Genomic DNA, 20667 nt, shown 5'->3' with positions numbered 1-20667 from the left:
TGGAAGTTAGGCTAATTACTGAATTTCTTTGTTTCCTTATTTGTGAAATAGGAATAATGAGCATCAACTTCATAAAGTTATTAGGATGCATGTAAAACTCTGAGTACAGTGCCAGGCATACAGCAAAGCTCAATGTAAGTCAGCTACTAGTAGCTGTTGCTTAAAGACAGAGACTTTGTGGTCAGAGACTGGGTTTAAGTACAGACCTTGGGTTCAGGGTGCTCTTTATATATTCTAGATATCAATCCCTTATCAGTTATATGACTTGCAAATATTTTCTCCCATTCTTGGATTGCCTTTTTACTCTGTTGCTAGAATGTTATCCCCATACACCAAGGTTGGGGGTTCAATCTCTAGTCAGGGCACATACAAGAAGCCACCAATGAATGCATAAATAAGTGGAACAACAACTCGGATGTTTCTCAAAAAAAAAAAAAAAAGTTGCCAAATCATGTCATGAAGCTTAAGAGTTTTATAGTTTTAACTCTTTTTCATAATTTTTTCCCTTATTGATTGATTTGAGAGAAAGAAAGAGGGAGAGAGAAAGAAATAAAGAAACATCGATATTTGTTGCTCTTCTTATTTATGCATTCATTGGTTGCTTCCTGTATGTGCCCTGACTGGAGATTAAACCTGCAACCTTGGCATATCAGGACAACACTCTAACCAGTTGAGCCTGGCTATGACTATAGTTTTAACTTTACATTTAGGTTTTTTATCCGTTTTGAGGTTTATTTTTTTTGTTTTTTTTTTTAGGGGGGCGGGCGTTTGTATATAGTGTAAAGTAAGGGTCCAACTTCATTATTTTTACATGAGGCTATCCAGTTTTCCTATCACCCTTTGTTGAAAAGACTGTTCTTTCCCTATTGAATGGTCTTGGCATCCTTGTTGAAAAATCATTTATATACCTGAGGGTTTATTTCTTACTCTCTGATCTATTCCATTGGTCTAGATGTCTGTCTTTATGCTAGTGCAACACTGTGTTGACTATTCTTTGTAGTAAGTTTTTGTTTTTTTGTTTTTTTTTTTTTAAATATATTTTATTGATTTTTTACAGAGAAGAAGGGAGAGAGATAGAGAGTTAGAAACATCGATGAGAGAGAAACATCGATCAGCTGCCTCCTGCACATCTCCCACTGGGGATGTGCCTGCAACCCAGGTACATGCCCTTGACCGGAATCGAACCTGGGACCTTTCAGTCCGCAGGCCGACGCTCCATCCACTGAGCCAAACCGGTTTCGGCTGTAGTAAGTTTTGAAATCAGGAAATATAAGTTTTCTAACTTTATTCTTCTTTTTCAAGATTATTTTGTGTATTTGGGGTTCCTTGAGATTCTGTATGAATTTTAATATGTATTTTCTATTTCTACAAAAATGTCATTGAGATTTTGATAGACATATCAAATGTATAGATTGCTTTGTGCGTTATTGACATCTTAATCCATGAACACAGATGTGTGTTTTTTTCATTTATTTGTGTCTTTTGATTTCTTTCAGCAGTGTTTTATAGTTTTCAGAGTACCAGTCCTTTTGCCTCCTTAGTTTATTCCTAAATATGTTATTCTTTTTTAAAAAAATATATTTTTTATTGATTTTTTACAGAGAGGAAGGGAGAGGGATAGAGAGTTAGAAACATCAATGAGAGAGAAACATCGATCAGCTGCCTCCTGCACACCTCCTACTGGGGATGTGCCAGCAACCAAGGTACATGCCCTTGGCCGGAATCGAACCTGGGACCTTTCAGTCCGCAGGCCGACGCTCCATCCACTGAGCCAAACCGGTTAGGGCTATGTTATTCTTTTTGATGTTACTGTAAATGGAATTGTTTTCTTAATTTTGTTTTTGGATTGCTCATTGTTAATGTCTAGAAATGCAACTGATTTGGGAGTGTTGATTTTTGTATTCTGCAACTTTGTTGAATTCACTTATTAGTTCTAACAGGGTTTTTTTGGTGTGGGATCTTTAGGATTTTTTGCTTATGAGGTCATGTCTACAAACAGGTAATTTTCTTTAGTAGAGCTAGATTTTTTAACTCTGATTTTATTTATATGTTCCAGGAATTTTTCTTTCTCTTTTAACCTTTTAGGATCTAAATGGTATTTGCCAGAATCCTAAAGTGGTTCTATGGATATCATTTCTGTGGATCTTTGGTTAAGTTGTTTTTGCATTGCTTAATACACCTGGTGCAATTAGTGATTGCTTTGCTTCTAAGGCTTCTTTGAGATACATATTTCAGTTTTCTAAAACAATTACCTAGCATCTGCTAGATACGAAGCTCTATATGACCTACTTAGTGATTATCCTACCCTCCATCGCTCTTCACTTATTAGGGGAATGGTCTATGAACAATGGCAGTAATGATCATCATAACGTAAGTTAAAATACCTTTGTGTATATGAACTTTTAACTCATGAGTCCACTTTGTTTAAAAAGTGTTCTAGGGATTTGAAACCATTAAAACTTCCCCCTTGATGTCTACTGTTTTTCCCAAGATATCATCTAGTATCATCTTTTCATCTCATTGTTAATCCCTTCATTATCTTTTATGCCTTACATAAAATACTTATATATTTTTATTTTGTTTTATGCTTATACAATTCTATTATAGAATTCTATAATTCTATTATTATGCCACAGTTTTAGATATTAGGAAAATGGAGATTAAGCAAAGTGTCTCTCTGACCTGAAGTCACACAACTATAAGAGACAGTGCTGAAATATGAACCCAGGTCTTCAGATTACTAACCCAATATTCTTTTTTTGTATACCACACTTCAACCATTAATTCATTTAGCTCTTCGATTATTTATTTACTCAACAAATATGTATTGAGTGTCTCACATGGATCTGTTTTGTATTGTGTTAGGTGCTCGAGATATCGGGAGTCAGAGGGCACTTCTTTGCTAGTTTTTGCCCTGTCACCAACTACTCTTAGCAACCGTTTGATGTTATCTTTTGTTCACAACCGTAAATCAAGATTCTAGGCCTCCTGTCTGTTTTCTTTTACCCTCTAAATCTTTGATTCCAACAGGAGGTTGGTTTTCGTATCAATAAAATCTTCTAACTCAGCTGGATGTTTTGGAGTGTGTAAGAATGTTAGATTCGGATACCTGTTCTAACACGAGTTGACTCTGGGAGCCAAATGTGGAACTGAGTAGGTTCATCTGAAGAGGAATGCCTTCCACAGTCCATGTTGCCAAATAAGATTGTGGGTAGCAGGAATGCCTAGTGTGTGGAAGACATATATGGTGGACAACTCACTTATAGTGAAATAAAGGTCATACAAAGCACCTACACTCAAGCAGCTAAGCGCATAGGGAGAACGATAAGCAGCCAAAGTATATCTGGTGGCAAAGGACAGACCCTCACTACAAGAGGATTATTGGATCTCATAGAAACCCAGCGATAGGCAGTGAAGTATAGCTGGGCCACCCAGAACTGGAATCAGAAAGGAACGGGCTAGTGGGCTCTCATCTCTGCTTCTTCACATGACTGCTTCATTGTCCCACTTTCTGCAGTCTGGTGGAAGGGAATGCTTAATGTAAAACCTCTAAGGCAGGAGAAGGTGCTAGGCATGTTGGGGAACCAGGAAATGGCCCAGGATAAAGAAAGGATGTCACCTGTTCCAAATAATGGCTGGCACATAATAGGCATGCCCTAGCTACCTTTGAATAGTCTCCATGATCTCTGCTATCTGTATAGCCCCTCCGGTTCCATTGCTCAGTGAAACCTGCCCTCAGTTTGGAGAGTAATGGGGACTGACTCCTACTGCTGCTTGTAGGTAGTAATGAAGGGAGCGGGGGCAGGAGTAAGAATATCTTCTAGTCCTGAGCCCCCCAACTCTTTATCCTCCAACTCTTTTTTAAAAGGTGAAAGATTTGTGGGATCCGAAGAGAAACCAGATTATCCCCCCAAACTCTTTTTATCAAGTATGCATGTATTGAATGTATACCCTTGTCCAAAAATCTAGTATGCATCGGTTTAGTTCTACATACCAATTTGGTACCATGACAATTTTTGTTCCAGTGTCTGAAAACTGTAAGTGATTTTTGTTGGGCATAATTAGGACAAGAGGAAACTGTTTTTCAAATGGAAATGGGATATGAAGTGGTTGGCAAAATTCGAATAGAGGTTTTTGTAATGAAGCACTGAAAATTTTTCCATGAACCTGTGGTCAGGGCTTTGCTGGCCTCTTTTACTTGTCATATGCCATCATGAGTCTTTCTGAATCAGTGCTATATTTTGAGAAAGCATGTGCCTTGGGTATCAGGCTGTCCACTGATTATAGTGAATTTTAGCTATGTTTGATCCAGAATATAATTTTATTCTTTTGATGTGGCTACTATAATTACTTTCTGCTGAATTATATATGGAAGAACAGAAATAGGAATGTCATCCCTTGTCTGCAATGCTGGCTCTGTCCTGTTGTCCAGAGAACTTCTGGTGGCCATCTGAGAGAGAGATTGCCAGTCCTGGGTCCATTTTGCTTGAGCACCGAGTCATCCGGTACAGTCTGAATTCCTTTAAGACTCTTCACAATCTGTCCAATTTTCCAGCATCATCTCTCACAGTCCCTTCCCATACACTGTATTCCAACCTGATTCATTAAAAGAGCATCTGCTGCCCTGGCTGGTGTGGCTCAGTTGGTTGAGCATCGTCCCATGCACCAAGAAGGTCATTGGTTCGATTCCCGGTTGGGGTACATGCCTGGGTTGTGGACTTGATCCCCGGTGATGTTTCTCTTTCATATCGATGTTTCTCTCTCCCCTTCTCCCTTCTTTCTCTAAAATCAATAAAGAAAAAAAAAGCATATTAAAAGAGCATCTGCTATGTGCCTAGCTCTGTTCTGGTCACTGCAAGTACAATAGTGAATGAAACAGGTAAAGTCCCTGTTTTCATGTGCCTACCTACCTTCTGACATGGTCACAGACAATAAATTGCTAAACCAAATACAAAATATTACTAATATGTCAAGTAGTGATAGGTTTTATGGAGAAAAATTAATTTGGTTATGAGAGCTAGGGAGTACTAGAATGGGGGCAGGTGGAATAGGTGACTTGACATTTAGATAGGGCGGTAAGGACAGGCCTTTCTCATAAAGCATCATTTGAGTGGATATTTGAAGAAAGTGAGAAAGCAAGCTACTCATAAGTGGAGACAGAGCTTTTCAGTAAGGACAATAGCCAGCTGTTGGCATGTTTGGGGAATAGTAAAGAGGCCGGTGTAGCTGGAGTGAAGTGAATGAGAAGAGAGGAAGTTAGAGGAAGCCCAGGGCTGTCTAGAACAGTGATGGTGAACCTTTTGAGCTCGGCGTGTCAGCATTTTGAAAAACCCTAACTTAACTCTGGTGCCGTGTCACATATAGAAATTTTTTGATATTTGCAACCATAGTAAAACAAAGATTTATATTTTTGATATTTATTTTATATATTTAAATGCCATTTAACAAAGAAAAATCAACCAAAAAAATGAGTTCGCGTGTCACCTCTGACATGCGTGTCATAGGTTCGCCATCACTGGTCTAGAAGAATATGAAGACTTCACCTTTCACTTGGAGTAAGATGAATGTCATTAGAGGTTTTGACTAGAGGGATGGATGACATGTTCTAACTTAGCTTTTAAGAGAATTATTTTGGCTGTTAGGTGTAAACTAAATGGTCAGAAAGCAAGAGTGGGAGCAATTAATGGCCATTGTTAATAACCCAGGTGAGATGATGGTGGCTTAGACTAGAATGAAGGTGGGGGTGGTGAGAAGGGAATTGAAGTGTGGCTCAATTTTGAAGGTAGAGCTGACAGAACTTGTTGAGTAATTGGTTATGAGTTAGGAAAGAGAACAGTTAAAGATGACTAACTGGAAGATTTGAGTTAAGAGAGGAAGGAATGCAGAAGTAAGAATGGGAGTGGGGTTTAGTTTGAGTTGCTATATATGAATATGGGAAAGAAAGCTGGGAGTAGGTTTGGGCAGAGGCAAGGCATGTGAGTTGGGATGCCTATCAGATATACACATGGATGTGTAGAGTAGGCAGTTGGATGTATAGTTCAGAGTTAAAGGAGAGGCTTAGGTAAGAGATACACATTTAGAGAGAATATAGTCAGTAGTGTAACAACTTTGTAGGATGACAGAAGGTAACTGGACTTATTGTGGGTTTCACTTTGTAATGTACATAAATATTGAATCACCACATTGTATATCTGAAACTAATATAATATGTCAATTATATTTCATTTTTAAAAAAGAGACATGAATTTGGGATACATATAGATGGTATGTAAATTCATATATGAGATCACCTGGATAGTAAATATAGGGGAGAGAAGGGGTTTGAGGACTTGAGCCCCAGAGTGCTCCAACTTTTATAGATATTATGGAGATAAGTATGTATCAGCAAAGAAGACTGAAAAGGAACAGCCAGGGAAGTTGGTGGAAAAATAAGAGAATGTGGTAGAAGTGAAATGAGGAATGTGTTGTAAGGAAATGTTCTGTGTTGAATGCAACTGATCAAGTAAATGAGGCCCAAGAATTGACCATGGATTTGGCTATGGGAAGGTCATGGGTAACTTTGACAAGAGCTGTTTCAGTAAAATGGCGGGGTAACAACCTGATTAAAATTGTTCAGAGGGTTTTTGTTTGTTTGTTTGTTTGTTGTTGGGAATGAGCCAGTAAAGAGGAAAAATTGATGCAAAAGAGAGGAGACAATCCCTGGGCCGATGTTGAGTAGGAGAGAAGGGATGGGATCCAGTGCATAGTTAATAATCCACACGGGATACTTTGTTGCTTTCGAAAGATCTTGCAAGCATTTGCCTCATTCTATCTTCCCTTTGGCTGGAAGGCCCTTGCTCCCCTTCCTCTGTCAACACTACCACCACCATGCCACCTGCCAAAACTAGTTCTTCAAGAGCACAATACATACATATCCTTCATGAAGCCATCCTCATATTCGTCGGGCATGATTGATTTCTCTCCCTGCGTGTCCATGGCATGTTTTTTTGTACTTTTCTTACATCACTTCTATGGACTGCCTACTATCTTAATTAGTCTTTCTCCTTAATTAGATAATTTGTTCCTTGAAGGCTTCTGGTTCCTAATTTCTGACCTCATTCAACTATTATAAAAGACTAATCAATAGATATTTCTGGCTCATAGATGGTACTCAGTAAATATTTGATGAATAAATGTACTATATGATTATAAGGAGTTATTATTTCCCTTGTTTGATGAGGTTGGCTTAGGTTTGGAGGAATGGTGCCAGGCTCCACTCAATGAGTGTGTTTACTTTGCATCTACTATTAGTGCAAATAGTACTCTCTATTTGTCTGAATTCTATTAAAAAATTTTGTGTTCTCATTGCCTAAGCAATACTGTATGTAACCATGGGTCTTTAAAGAACTTCATAGATAGTAAAATTCAGTAAATATTTGTGAGTTGATTAATAAAACTTCTTCTGGTCTTACCTTTTCCAATATATGATAAACTGGTGCCTTAGAGGCAACTTCTAGCCAGGAATCACCGTCTATCCCAGCGATTTTCAGCCCTTTTCATTTCATGGCACACATAAACAAATTACTAAAATTCTGCAGAATATAGTGTTTTTTTGTTTTGTTTTGTTTTTTTGCCACTTCTGACAAAAAGTGTAGGTATACTTTTGATCATTCACACCGGACGGCTATTGTTGTGTTGGCTGTTGTCATTTTTTTATTTGAAAATCTAAGGGAAAAGAGGTCAGTGCCCCTGGCTAAATAGTCAGGTATTGCATGTTTTAAAAATTCTTGCAGCACACCGGTTAGAAAAGCACTATTCTTATTTCCCAAAAGTAAAGTGCTTGTTTGTTTGATTTCTGGCCAAATCAGTGCCTTTTAGTTGGGAAGTACTAAGTTAGTTATTGCCTATAATCTAGACAGGGCTCAAAAGAACATCCACGCCGTAACCAGTTTGGCTCAGTGGATAGAGCGTCGGCCTGCGGACTGAAGGGTCCCAGGTTCAATTCCGGTCAAGGCATGTACCTTGGTTGTGGGCACATCCCCAGTAGGGTGTGTGCAGGAGACAATCGATCGATGTTTCTCTCTCATCAATGTTTCTAACTCTCTATCCCTCTCCCTTCCTCTCTGTAAAAAAAAAAAAAAAAAAAAAAAAAAAAGAACATCCACATTGGGACCTCCAGCCTGAGTCAAATACAGGTTCTACCACTTGGGCAAGTCATTTTATCTCAGTCAATATCTCTGAAGTTATAAGTCTTGCCTAAAAATATAGGGAAAGTTATGCCCACTTAATAGATTTGCTGTGAAGGTTAAAGAATGTGTGGAATTGCCTAGCTCAGCATCTAGAAAAGTAAGTATTCAGTAGATGTTAGCTGCTGTTACTCCCCTCTCACAGCTGTTCCCATTTCAGCTTTTGCTTTGCTTTTTCTCTTACACTGGGTTGCTGCTATACTGTTCCAGAACTGTAGAGAAAATGGGTGGGCTAGCTGCTGTGGCATGGGACAAGTGATTTTCCTAGAGAGCAGTTTTGAGCAGTGGCTTCTTTTCCCATGTCCCTCCTGGCCTGTTTGCCAAGGGCTTACACCCCTGGGTAATTTCTTTACCCTTTATCTTCTCCATTTCCCCCATGAATGCAGTTGAGGAACCAAAAGTTAGTTTCACTTTTGGTGGCTGTCCATCTTCTTCTGCCCTAACTCCCAACTTTTCCTTTTGAACTACAACTTGTGAAGTGATGGTTCTTCTCTAGCTCAAGATAAGACACACAATGAAAATGATGCCATCTGCTGGAGTACTAGATTTTCTTTGCTTGGGTTGCAAAAGACGGTTTGCATCAAGATTGAGGTCTGTTATTCCTCCTTGCTGAATAGAGTACATGTGCTAGCATGCCGGGGTTCTCAAATGATTTGTTTTTCTCTTTGTTCCTTCTGAGCCTGCATCTTTGAAAGAGACCAAAGTGTAAATAATGCCAAACTCTGAGTAAGAAAGTACCGCATTCTCATCACTATAGTATGGGTGAACTCATTGTACATCTCTACTTTGCAATTTTTCATTTCTAAAATGGGACTAATAATTCCTGAACTTTGACCTTACCAGATTGTTATTGTAAGATAAGGGATGCAGCCCAACCTCTGTTGCTCAGTGGTAGAGCATTGACCCATGCACCGAGAGGTCGCCAGTTCATTCCTGGTCAGGGCATATGCCCAGGTTGTGGGCTCAATCCCCCATGAGCATGCAGGAAGCAGCCCATCTATGTTTCTCTTTCATTGATGCTTCTATCTCTCTACCTCTCCCTTCCTCTTTCTGAAATCAATAAAAATATATTTAATAAAAAAAAAAAAGTAAAGGATGTAGTTGGTTGGAGCATTGTCCTGTACACCAGAAAGGTCGAGAGTTCTGTCCCCGGTCAGGCGCATCCAATGGATGTAGCTCTCATACGTCGATGTCTGTCTCTCTCTCTCTCTCTCTCTCTCTCTCTCTCTCCCCTCTCCCTCTCTCCCCCCGCTCCTTCCCTCCCTTCCTCTCTTCCTCTTTCTAGAATCAATGGAAACATATCATCAGGTGGTGATTTTTTTTTAAAAAAGGCCTGGCTGGTGTGGCTCAGTGGTTGAGTGTTGACCTTTGAACCAGGAAGTCACAGTTCAATTCCTGGTCAGGGCACATGCCCAGGTTGCGGGCTCGATCCCCAGTGTGAGGCATGCAGGAGGCAGCCGATCAATGATTCTCTCTCATCATTGATGTTTCTATCTCTCCCTCTCCCTTCTTCTCTGAAGTCAATAAAAATATATTTTTTTTAAAAAAGATAAGGGATGCAGAGAGCTTGATAAACTAGTGCTACTTGGATGTAAGGAAGTATTATTACTCTCCGTCCTCATTTATTTTTCCAGGTTGGGCCAGGCTTTGAGGGAATGGGCACCAGACTCTGCATTTGCTCATTTACTTCCCCAGGCCCCTGCCTTACCTAAGGGGCAGAGCCTGTGAGACTCCTAAGCCCATATAGTCTGTGATGGGCTTCCATGATCTTGGCACCCAGGAAGGTGCAGTACCATAAGCCAAACCTTTGATTTGCCAACTCTCAGCTCCTCCCAGTCATGGTTCCTATAGCTTGGTAATGTGGGCCTAGGAAGCTTCCCCTCTCTCTACTCTATTGGAGACTCCAAAATTTTTTTTTGTTTAATCTCCTCTCAAAACTTTGGCTTATCTGCCATAGATACATAGCCAAATTGTCAGAACATTCTGGGAGTTCTCTGAAATGAGAGGGTAATACAATACTTCTAGCTACCCCTGAGTGTCTACCATGTATCAGGTACTATAGTTAGAATTTGTCTTGTGAAATACTCATAGCATCCTTTGAAGTAGATATTTATTACTTGCAATTTACTAGAAGGAAAACTAAGGTTCAAAAAAATCTCCTGTTTCAAGTCACATAATTAGTAAGTGATCATCATGCCAGGAGGCCTCTAGCACTATATAGGAAGAGGGACTGTATGCTACAGAGGAAAATTCAGATTTCCAATCCCGTGATCTACATGCAGATCCCAACCCTGCCTGTGGGATCTGGGGCAAGTGGCTTTCAGCTTCTCCAGCCACAGATACTATCTCATTAAATCTTAACCACAGCCATGTGACCTTTCTCTTGCCTTTTTTTTTCTATTCTTATCTGTTTACATTTGAGGAAACTTGGTAAAGGTGAAATAATGTGCCCAAGGTTACAGAATAGTAAGTGGCAAAGCCAGAGCTCAAGTCTCTAACACCTGGTTTGGTGTCTTTTCTCTCTCTGTCTCTGTCTGTCTGTCTGTCTGTCTGTCTGTCTCTCTCTCTCTCTATTTCTCACTGCCAACTCCTAAGACCTGGTGCATCACTCAGGCAAACTCACAGCTTTCAGGATGCTGGTTGAAAGCCTATAGGAGCAGGAGCTTCGTGTTCTTCTACTCTGTTTCTTTCTCTTCCCATAATCTCTCCTTCTTAGAAACCTTACTAAGGCAATATAAACATTTACAATTCAAGAAGGTTGATGCAAAGCTGAAAAACTGCCCAGCACACCCCACAAAAGCCTAGGAACCTGCCTCCCATATTTTATGAGTTTGTGCTGTTACTCTGGCAGCAAGGTGTCGTGGGTAGTTTTGAGGAAGTTCTTCCTTAATTTTTTATCAATAAAATCTTATAAGATTGTTATGAAGTTAGAGATGATAAATATTCAAGGGCAGCAGGTAGAGCCTTACTAATTGATGGCAGTTATTTACCCTGGCAGCAGGAGCTAATAGAAACCAGACTGGGAGTCAGGAGTCCTAAATCTATTACTCTCTTAGCCTGTGCCCTTGGGCATGTGAGGCCTTCTCTAGGTAGACTAGGTGGTCTCTAAGGACTCCTTTCAGCTTCAATATCTGCTTTTACAAATGAAAGTAATAAATGCTTGTTTTAAAAAAATCAAATTGGACAATTATCTGAAGTAAAAAGTGAAAGACCCCAATACATTCCCAAGGTAATACTTGTTACTACTTTGTGTGCCTTCCACTGTTTTCTGTGTATTTTAAATATATACAGGCACATGTAAATATACATATACACATTGTATGGTATGTATGCTAAACACACTGGAATCTAGAATACATACTGTAGCAGGACTTGATCCTTTTACTTGCTGTAGGCATTTTTTCTTGTTAATACTTGAAGATATAATTTATTTTTAATTAATATTTTGTATACCAAGTGGTCCTCTAGTGATCACATGTCATAATTTTTAAAGGCAAATATACATACACAATGTTGAATTTTTAAATTTTCTTTTTAGGAAAAGAAGAAAAAGAAACATAGAGACAAGAAGTCATCTGACTCTGACAGCTCAGACTCTGAGAGTGATACAGGCAAGAGGGCAAGGCACACATCAAAGGACAGCAAGGCAGCAAAGAAGAAGAAGAAGAAGAAGAAGCACAAGAAGAAGCACAAGGAGTGAGAGTGCAGAGTGAGGGGGTGGCTGAGAGAAGAGGGACCCAGGAGCCTTGTGCCTTGCAGCCCTGGCTCCTAGAAAGACTCAGTAGTGAGAATATGGCCTCCCACCCCATGACTCTCCCACTGGGAGACGGCTTCCTCTCATGCTGCAGGGAGCCAGATGTCAAAAGCATCTGCCTGAATGAGTTGTTGTTTCCTTGTCACTCCTGGTCCATTTGCAAGTGACCCCTGCAGCTCACCCATCCATTCACCCAACTTCCTTCATTCAGCAGGAGGTCCTTTTACCCTCTCCAGCTGTCACTGCCAGAGCCTGATTCCTATGGGAGTCCAGGCTAGAGCCAGTTACTGCTGTGGAAGGGAGTCTGGCTGTAGTTGAAGTGTGACTGGCCCCTTCCTGTTGGTTCACCCTGGGCTGACTGGTGGGTGATTTCTGTTGTATCCAACACAGGGGCATGGAGGGAGGGAGCCTGGCAGTCTGAGGGAGAACATAAGAAGTGGTGCTCACTCTTTCCATCCCCCTAACATGATTCTGCTATGCTAGAAGTGACAGCCAGTGTTCCGCAGCCAGAAACCATTGTAGTGACTGAGCTTGTGTGTGACATTCTGCCAGACCACCAAACCAGACAGCTCGAGCTAAGATCATTGCTTTACTTTGTGTTTAATACTAGGAGTCAATGGATTCCACTTCAGGTTCCTCCTTAAATGCCTGGCACTAAATGGAAGTGTGTTTGGTTTTAAACTTACTGAAAGTTCTTATTGCTGTTATACCTCTTCCCAGGTAGCTTACAGACGGAGAAGTCACTGGGTCTACAAGTTGACAGAAAAACATTTAATATGTAACTTTAGACTGTGGAGAAAGGTCTGCTGAGGTTCAGAGCCAGATGTACTAGCAGGTCACAGCCTTATCACTAATAAGCCCTCCCTTTTGTAATCAGATGACCTCTTCCCTCTGAGCTGATTAGAGAACCAGTGAGAATTTACAACTGGGAGTAATGGTCTGGGCATTGGTGGGAGCTCAGCAGTCATCTTGGCCAGTGGGCATTTTTTCCCACCAAAATGGCACAAGCCTGGATCCGTTGTCCTGAGCCTACATTCTGGAAAAAGGGAGACCACAGCATTGCAGAGAAGGACAACTGTCCAGACCCAAGGGCATTCAGTGCAGGTGGCCCAAAGTGCTAGTCCAGTAGCCAAGCTTGGGGAAGCCCTGCCACTGGTTAGTCCAGGTTGGACTAGCTCATTTGGCCATGGGGAGGAAGTAAAGGCAGGGTGTAGGTACAGCTGTTCTATTGTATGTGTAAGGTGGTCAGCTACCACCGTCCCAGAGACTGTCCATTTCAGTGTCATCCAGTGCTTCTTCCTGAGTGACCTTCAGGCAGGCGTTTCTGCCCACTTTCAGACACAGGGAAACAGACTCATGGAGTCATGTCACCAAAGGCAAGAAGGCAACTGGGTGGCCTTGGCTCTGCTTTATTGACCTCAGAGCACTCTTTGGATGCAGTTAAGACAGACAAACACAATGGGAACTGGAACTGTATCCAGGATGGTGCACCTGACCCCAGAAGAATTTCCCCCCCAAGGTGGATTTATACAAAAACGCCAGAGGAAAAGACGAGGCAATCTGGTGCTGAGTCCAGGGGTAGCCAGTTGGCAGCGGAGCAGTCAGTGAAGCAGTGGGCTGGTCATGCCTCCTTCTCGTAAGTGCGCGTACACACTACATTGTTGTGGGTGAGTGTCTGGAAGGAAAGAGAGAGTCCGATTAGGGCAGGGGTGAGGGAACAAACATTAGAAGCACTCCATTTATTGACGGCCTACTATATGCCCAGCACTTGACATACATATTTTTTCTAATACTTACACCAGGTCTCTAAGTTACACATGTGATCTCTCTTTTAGAGATTTGGGAAAATGAGTTTTGAGAGGAAGTTGGTCAAGATCTAGAGTGTTTCTCTTTCCCTTGCACCATTCTTCTCCCTTCATCCTTAATGCCGAAGATGGCGCCTAGCATGTTGTGTCTATACAATAGGTGAATGCAAATATTCAGAGACTCTTAGGGAAGGGCTGTGCTAGGCCAACCTCCTTTCCTTCCCTAACTTGGGTAATCCCAGGACCAGAGTCCTAAACCACCACCATCCAGCCTGGCATAAAGCCAGGCCCATGGTCTCACCATAGCTGATTGCCCAGGGAGTATTTGGTCCTGCATATTACATCTCTGCCAGAGGTAGGCACCTCATTCTTAACTCTGCAAGGACCCTGCTCTGTGTGAGTGCAGGAATGCACTGCCCCGCGAAGATCTGCCATGAAGTGCAGAGTGAAATCTGAGGCCCCGTGGAATTAGGACATAGAGACCAAGGCTGGCTGCTGTCTCTGTCCCCAGGCCTGAGGGTGTTCATTCAAGTCTACATTCTCCACTGAGACCCCCAGATTTGTCCCTGAACAGACAGATCTGCCAGCCTGACTGTCACTTCCTGCCCAGTTCTATTCAGGTACTTGGCAATAGGCCAGGCGTGAAAAGCACTGAGAGGAGGTGGGGCTGGAATGAGGTGTGCCCCACAGGTCACCAGCCTGTTATTGCCCAAAGGCTTTACATGTGGCAGCACAGTCCTAGGGAGGAGAGGGACCACTGTGATGGAAGGTGGGAGCCTTTCCTAGGGACTTGGGGTCAGATCTGGCCCTGCTTTCTATCTCTGGGGCAAGGCAAGGCAGCAACACAGGAAACTAAGGCTGTGGAGCATTTGCTGTCTCCCTCCCATGTCAGTGACGCTTTGTGCTCTATGTCCACGGTCTTATTCAGACTTCCCAGCAGCCCTCCAGGGTTGGTGTTGCTATTGTTGCAGTTGGACTTGAAGGTGACTTGTCCAAAGCCATAACAGCCTGTAAGTGGAGATTTGAACCTAGGCCTGAGATGTGAGTCCAAAGCACTACACAGAAAATTCCCACCCACTATCACCCCAGCATGTTCTCCACCCTCCATCGTCCCAGCTTCCAGTGCTGCCAGGGGGAGACCTTGACTTTTTACGACATGCTTGGCTGAAGGGGCAGCAGTAGTAACCAACTGGGAAAGGCTCCAGAGTTGTCCATCTTACCAGGATGAGTTTGCCATCCACGAGCTCCCGCACAAGTTTTGTTTCTTGCCCGTCCCATTTCTGCACATGGACAAGTTTGCCTCCATCCAGCGTCACGGTGGACTGTGGAAACAGGGTAGAGGCCTGAGCTGTATGTAATCTGAGTGATTGAGGGACAGCATGGGGTCTGGTCCCTGGGCCACAGAGGACTTAACCTCTGGCCCAACTAATGATGGTGCTAGGCCCAGAGCCCAGGCAGCCCACCTCCAGTCAGCCCTGCAGGATATCCAGCTCACCTCCAGCCTCTGCTCCAGTACTGCCTGGCTGGGAAGGGGCCTTTAGTGCTGGACAAGCAGAGAGGCAGGCAGTGTGGCGGAGCCAGCCAGCCTGGCTCTGAAAAGCGCCAGTGTTCTGACGGGCATTTATCCTGTATTGTAGGTGATGCCACAGCCCCAGTGTCCCTAAGACAGGGTCATGTACCAGCCCATATCCCTGGGAGAGACTGGCAAGGCGAGTCCTCAGACTCCAGCCTAGTGATCACGTATAACATCTAAAAGACCCTTGGGGTTGGGGGGTATTAGAAAATTAGGCCCCTGCTTTGTATTCCCACCCCACTTCTTGGTCCACATCATGTGACCCCTTCAGCTGACAAGTGGGCAGCAACTGCCAGGGCCTGGGACTGGGTGCCCTTGTAGTGTCCCACAGCCCTGGCCAAATGCCCACTTAGTCTTCCGGGTACTACCAGCCTGCATCAGCTGGTTCTCACTTGGCAGCTCTCCCATTCTCTCCTCTAGGAATTTGGGGAGGTCTAGGCCAGGCTAAGGGACCCTGACTGAGCAGAGTTCAGTAGAAGAATCTGAGAAGGTTGTGTACATATGTTGGGGGATGGGGGTGCTGGTGATACATCTCATTCCTAGTTTTCTTCGTTTTTGCCCATTCAGCAAATTATTTTTAGCCAGGCATCCCAGGGAACTACTGTTGTCTTTAGTTGGGGTTCTTGCCCCTCAAGGTGGGCTAGTTCAAGGAAGTATAGGCATGTGGTAGGGGCAGCCACTTCCCAGATAGGCTGCATCTTTGGGCACCATCCCAATTCTGCTGTCAGCATCCCCTGCAATTCTGGGCTGAGCTCCATCTTCCTCCACAGGGAAGAGACCAGATCCTTCCCGGGGCAGCTGTGAGGAAGGGAAACGGCTGAGGGCTGAATGTGAGTCTGTAGAGGTCAAAGGCCCTTAGTCCTCTCTCCCATGCCTAGCCCAGGGGAGGCCTGAGGCAAGCTGCCAAGAAAGAGCCACTGCAGCCCTAGCTGGTCTGCTCAGTGGATAGAGCGTCAGCCTGCAGACTGAAAGGTTCCGGGTTCGATTCCCGTCAAGGGCACATGCCTCAGTTGTGGGCTTGACCCCCAATAGGGGGCGTGCAGGAGGCAGTCAATCAATGATTCTCATTGATGTTTCTATCACTCCCTCTCCCTTCCTCTCTGAAATCAATAATATATAAAAAGAAAAGAAAGAGCCACTGCAGGGTGACAGCCCTGAGGATGTGGACTAAGGCTTGCTCAGAAGACACTACAAACACATCCAGGACAATGCCCTGTCCGGATCATAGCTTGTCCTGCCTGTGGACTGGCAGCATGGGAAATACTTCCTCAGGGTCACTGGCCAAGCCCTGGAGGTGGGAGTTGGGGAAGAGGAAGCATCTGAGTAGGTCTCACTCCTTGTCCCCAGCTTCCTCCCTTGCTGCTGGAGGCCAGGATGACCTGTTACCTCAGTGGAGGCCCTGATTTCTGGGCATCATTCCTAAAGCACTTGAGGTAACAGCCATGGCCACACCACTCCCATCTTGGAAGAGGAAAGGAACCCAGAGTGACTGCATGTCATTCACAAGGTCACCCAGCTGGAGCGGGAGTAGACACTGAGGTCAGAACTGGCTCTGCTGCCCACTCCCAGAGGCAGCTGGTGGATGCTTCCCAAAAATGGAGGAAAACGAGAACAGGACTCATGCACTTAGCACTGGAACATTCCGGCACTGTAGAGGCTTTAAGGCTGTTTATTTCAGTCCCCCACTGCAATAATAGCCTCCAAGACTACCAGCTCACTCCCCTTCAGGGTCTCAGCGTCGTGCACTCCCCATGCCCCCTCCTTGACTCACCTTGACCTTCCTGTCATCTGCCGTTGTCTCGTCAAACTCCACCCCCAGCTTGAAGCTGATCTCTGTGTTCTTGAAGGTGCTTTGTGTTTTTAGGATGATCGTGTCCCCATTTATTTCGATGATTGTGGTAGGCTTGGTCATACTGGCCACCTGCCTGGTAGCAAAACCCACACCTGAGAGCAGAGGGAAGGTTATGAGTATAAGCCGGAGGAGAGAGGCGGGGTACAAGGAACTCAATGAACAACTCAGGCTGGATGTGGGAAAGAGGGAAGAAGAGGATGAGGACCTTCCAAGACTTTGTATGGTCTTTTAAAAAAATTATTCAGTCTTATGTGGTGAAGAGACACTGTTGATCTCATTAGACAGATCAGAACTTAAGGCATTATGCAGCAAGTTGGTGGCAGAGCTGAGATTAGAATAAGTTATTAAGTGCTTTCTGTGTGGTAGGAACTACATATGTGTTCTCATTCAATCCTGCAGTCTTCCTGAAGGGTTGATTTATTATCCCCAATTCACAGATGCAAACACAGAGAAGCCCAGGGTCACACATCTGAACTCTGACTGCAGAGCTCACGTACCTGCTCAGCTATAGTGCCTCGGGCTGGAGCACGGGGCTCCCAGCTGGGCACCTGAGCAGCTTTCAAGCCACAGGCTAGGGAAGAAATGTGGACTTTTCCTTCCAAGGCCATGGGATAAGAGTGTTCCACCTTTGGGAGTTTCTACCTTGAGACGCACCGGTGCCTTTGTCCCCTGTATACGGCAACAAGACATTTTCAAAGTCTCTTATCCCAGATCGAGGAAGTAGGCGAAGGGTTTGTCTGTCTCATTGTACAGATTTAGGAGAGGCCTAAAGTGGTAGTGCAGTCAGCACTTGGATCCAGGTCTCCTGGCTCCTGGTCTAAGGCCCGATGGAGACCCCCTCCTGACCTAAGCATAGCTTCCCTGGATCTGGGCAAAGCCCAAAGTGTCCTGCAAGAGAGTGCGGAACAGAGCCCGTAGGCAAAGTCTAAGGTGTGACCCTGTGATCTGTCCTTTAGAGTCCCCAAACGTGCCTGGCTACATAGAGCTTGTTGGCAGCGAGGAACTTATCCCATGCCCTCCCTGGGTTATTGTACTATAAATGCTCATAACAGCCCTGAATGGTGGGTTTTATTATTTATTTGACTTGACCCAGATTTGATCTAGGCTCCAAAACTGTTTGCTATTCCTGGGCCATTCTGCCTCCTGCGATGTGTGTCTGTGATCACTGGTACTACCTTTGCCCCCTGAGAACCCTTGGTCTAAAACAATGGGCACGGGCTACCTCTGTAGCTACCTGCAGCTGGCCCACCCAGCCTGGTCGGTGAGGGACTTTGGCCTCACCCCCTGCTGTCTGAGTCAGGAGAGCTGGGCCTTATCACTGCACAGGGAGGGAGTTCTGTTTGCCTAAGACCTACCTGGAGGAGTGGAGTGTTTGAGGAAGGGATCCTCTGGAGAGGGAAGGAAGAACTAAACCAGGAGGAACTGAGAATGAAACTGGGCTGACAATTCGGGGGACTTGGGAAGAGGTGGGCTCTACTTATAAATGAAGCTGAAGCTATTTACTGAGAGCTGAGGAAGCACTTTTCTCCCCCATGGGTCTCAGCCTTTCTACCAGTGTAACAAGAAAAGCCGACGGGGTGGGCTCTCAGTCCCCGAGCCCAAGCTGGGGCAAAATAAGGAAGCAATGGTGGGAAGGATGTTGCCACCCCTTTCAGGGACCAGGTCTTCAGTTGGAATCTGCTGTGGGAGGCTTGGGAGGAGGAACAAACCCTGGGCATTCCAACTTCCCCAACAGCTCAGGAGTCAGTGGGCATAGTGCCCGACATAGGTAGGCCTCAAGAGCCAATTGTGGTCCCTATTTCAGGAAAAGGTTAGGAACAGAGGTGAGAGGTGCCTGGAGTGGATCTTTTCCCCTTTGGGTATCTGCTGAAATCCAGCCCGCCTTCCCTGGGAGGAAGGCATGGAACGTAGCTTGACCATGATCAACATTCCAGTTTTCCCTGTCCCAGCCTGGAGATAGATCTAGGTCTAGGATAACCTCATAGCTGGGGATTTCAGGAAGGGCTGAGGTCAATCATTAGATAAGCATTTCCAGCCACTCCCGCGCCCACAGGGCCCGTATGGGAACTGATCAGGGTTGCAGATCTATAAATCCAGGTTTTCTGCTCTGCTGTGGAATTTTTATGACAAGTTCCTACTTTCTCTGAGTCTCAGTTTCCCTATCTGTTGAACTAAGCAAGGTATGAGAATCTCCAAGGACCTCACCTATAAGATTCTTTGAATTTTTACCCTTCTGCACCCAGCACCACACCTGCCTAGAGCAAAGACCACTCCCCTCATCACCCCTCCTCCCCCATGGTTAGCAGGTCTTGGCCTTGCTGCACCCTGGAAGTCCAATGGCTTTCTCCCCTGGACCCCTCCCCACTGAGTGGCTAGGCCTTGGGTTGTCACTGATGCGGGGGCCTCTTGCCCCATCTCAGCACTAGGCTCAGACCCGGATTAAATTAGCCTGGTTACACACCCCTGCAGGCAAGGTCAGAGCCTGGCTGGTGAGAAAGGGCATCCTCCTACCCAACATGGTGAAGCAGGGGTTGTTGCTAACTGTGGGTTCCTAGCTCACCTCCCCATATCCCATTGCTGGGGTTACCCACTCTTCCATCTCCCTCCTCCGGGGAATCCCCTGCTTCTGTAGGCCATAGTACACTCCCTGCCGGCACCATTCCCTTCCTGTGTTCACGGTTACAATTCCTAAACCGCCCGTGCTCCTGTTCTTTTCCTCCCCTAGCTAGCCTCCCACCTTTTTAGCCAAACCCTCCAGAACATATACCCCTCTTCCCGAAAAGCACCCCTCAACCCCCACATCACCGGCATATCTGCTTCCTTGAGCCTCCCCACGTGGGAATCCGCCAGGTTCAGACCACGAAAGCCCCCTCCGCACAGGCCCTAGTCCAGGTTGCCACCTTTGCCGGGTCCCCTTACCCCCCAACCTTGACCAGGAGGGATGCAGCAGGCTTGCAGGGTACCAGCGAGGGCGGGAGCGCTGCGCCGGCTGGACACGCGGCCAGACCCTCCCCAGCCCAGCATCCCGAGCCCGGCTCACCGATGGACTTCATGTAGTCATCGAAGTTCTTGCTGTCCACCAGCTTCCAGGTGCCTGCGAAGGCGTCCGCCATGGTGAGGCTGGGCTAGGCTGATAACGAAGAAACGACAAAGCAGGCGTGGAAGGACTCCGGGACCCCGGCTCGCAGCCCGCGCTGCCGCTTTAAATAACCCCCGTGTCACGTGATGAGGCGTGGCCCGCCCCCACCCCCATCCCGCTCCCGAAATAGGAAGCCCGGGCTGGCTCTCGCCCTCCGGGGGCTGGCCGCCCATCCCCCAGCGCGCCGGGCGAAGTGGGCACCCGGCGGTGCCAGGCCAGCCTGCGTCAGCGCGGGCGCCTGGCCGCCGAGTCCCGCCGGAGCTGCGCGCTGACAGCACCGGCTTTCTTCCTTCCCCGGCCGCTACATCTTCTTTGGAAT

The 20667-nt window shown here is 45.2% G+C and overlaps 2 protein-coding genes across 4 annotated transcripts in view; one reads left to right on the top strand and one right to left on the bottom strand.

Moving 5' to 3' along the window:
• Positions 1-12660, top strand: part of ZCCHC17 (zinc finger CCHC-type containing 17) — a 54692-nt gene extending 42032 nt beyond the window's left edge. For all 3 annotated transcript variants that reach the window (XM_006102890.2, XM_014468257.2, XM_006102891.3), the window contains one exon: positions 11764-12660. In XM_006102890.2, the coding sequence (XP_006102952.1) occupies positions 11764-11925 (162 nt within the window). In that variant the 3' untranslated portion in view covers positions 11926-12660. The remainder of the gene's footprint in view (positions 1-11763) is intronic.
• Positions 12661-13373: 713 nt separating this feature from the next.
• On the bottom strand, positions 13374-20388 carry FABP3 (fatty acid binding protein 3). The gene is given in 4 exon segments (NM_001287019.1): positions 13374-13654; positions 15005-15106; positions 17129-17301; positions 20250-20388. Coding segments are annotated over 4 exon segments (402 nt in total). The 5' UTR covers positions 20323-20388; the 3' UTR covers positions 13374-13600.
• Positions 20389-20667: the final 279 nt, after the last annotated feature.

This window comes from Myotis lucifugus, unplaced genomic scaffold (genome assembly GCF_000147115.1).
Source record: "Myotis lucifugus unplaced genomic scaffold, Myoluc2.0 scaffold_438, whole genome shotgun sequence".
Classification (NCBI taxonomy): domain Eukaryota; kingdom Metazoa; phylum Chordata; class Mammalia; order Chiroptera; family Vespertilionidae; genus Myotis; species Myotis lucifugus.
The sequence above is the reverse complement of the archived record's forward strand: the minus strand, read 5'-3'. Positions and strand labels throughout refer to the sequence as shown.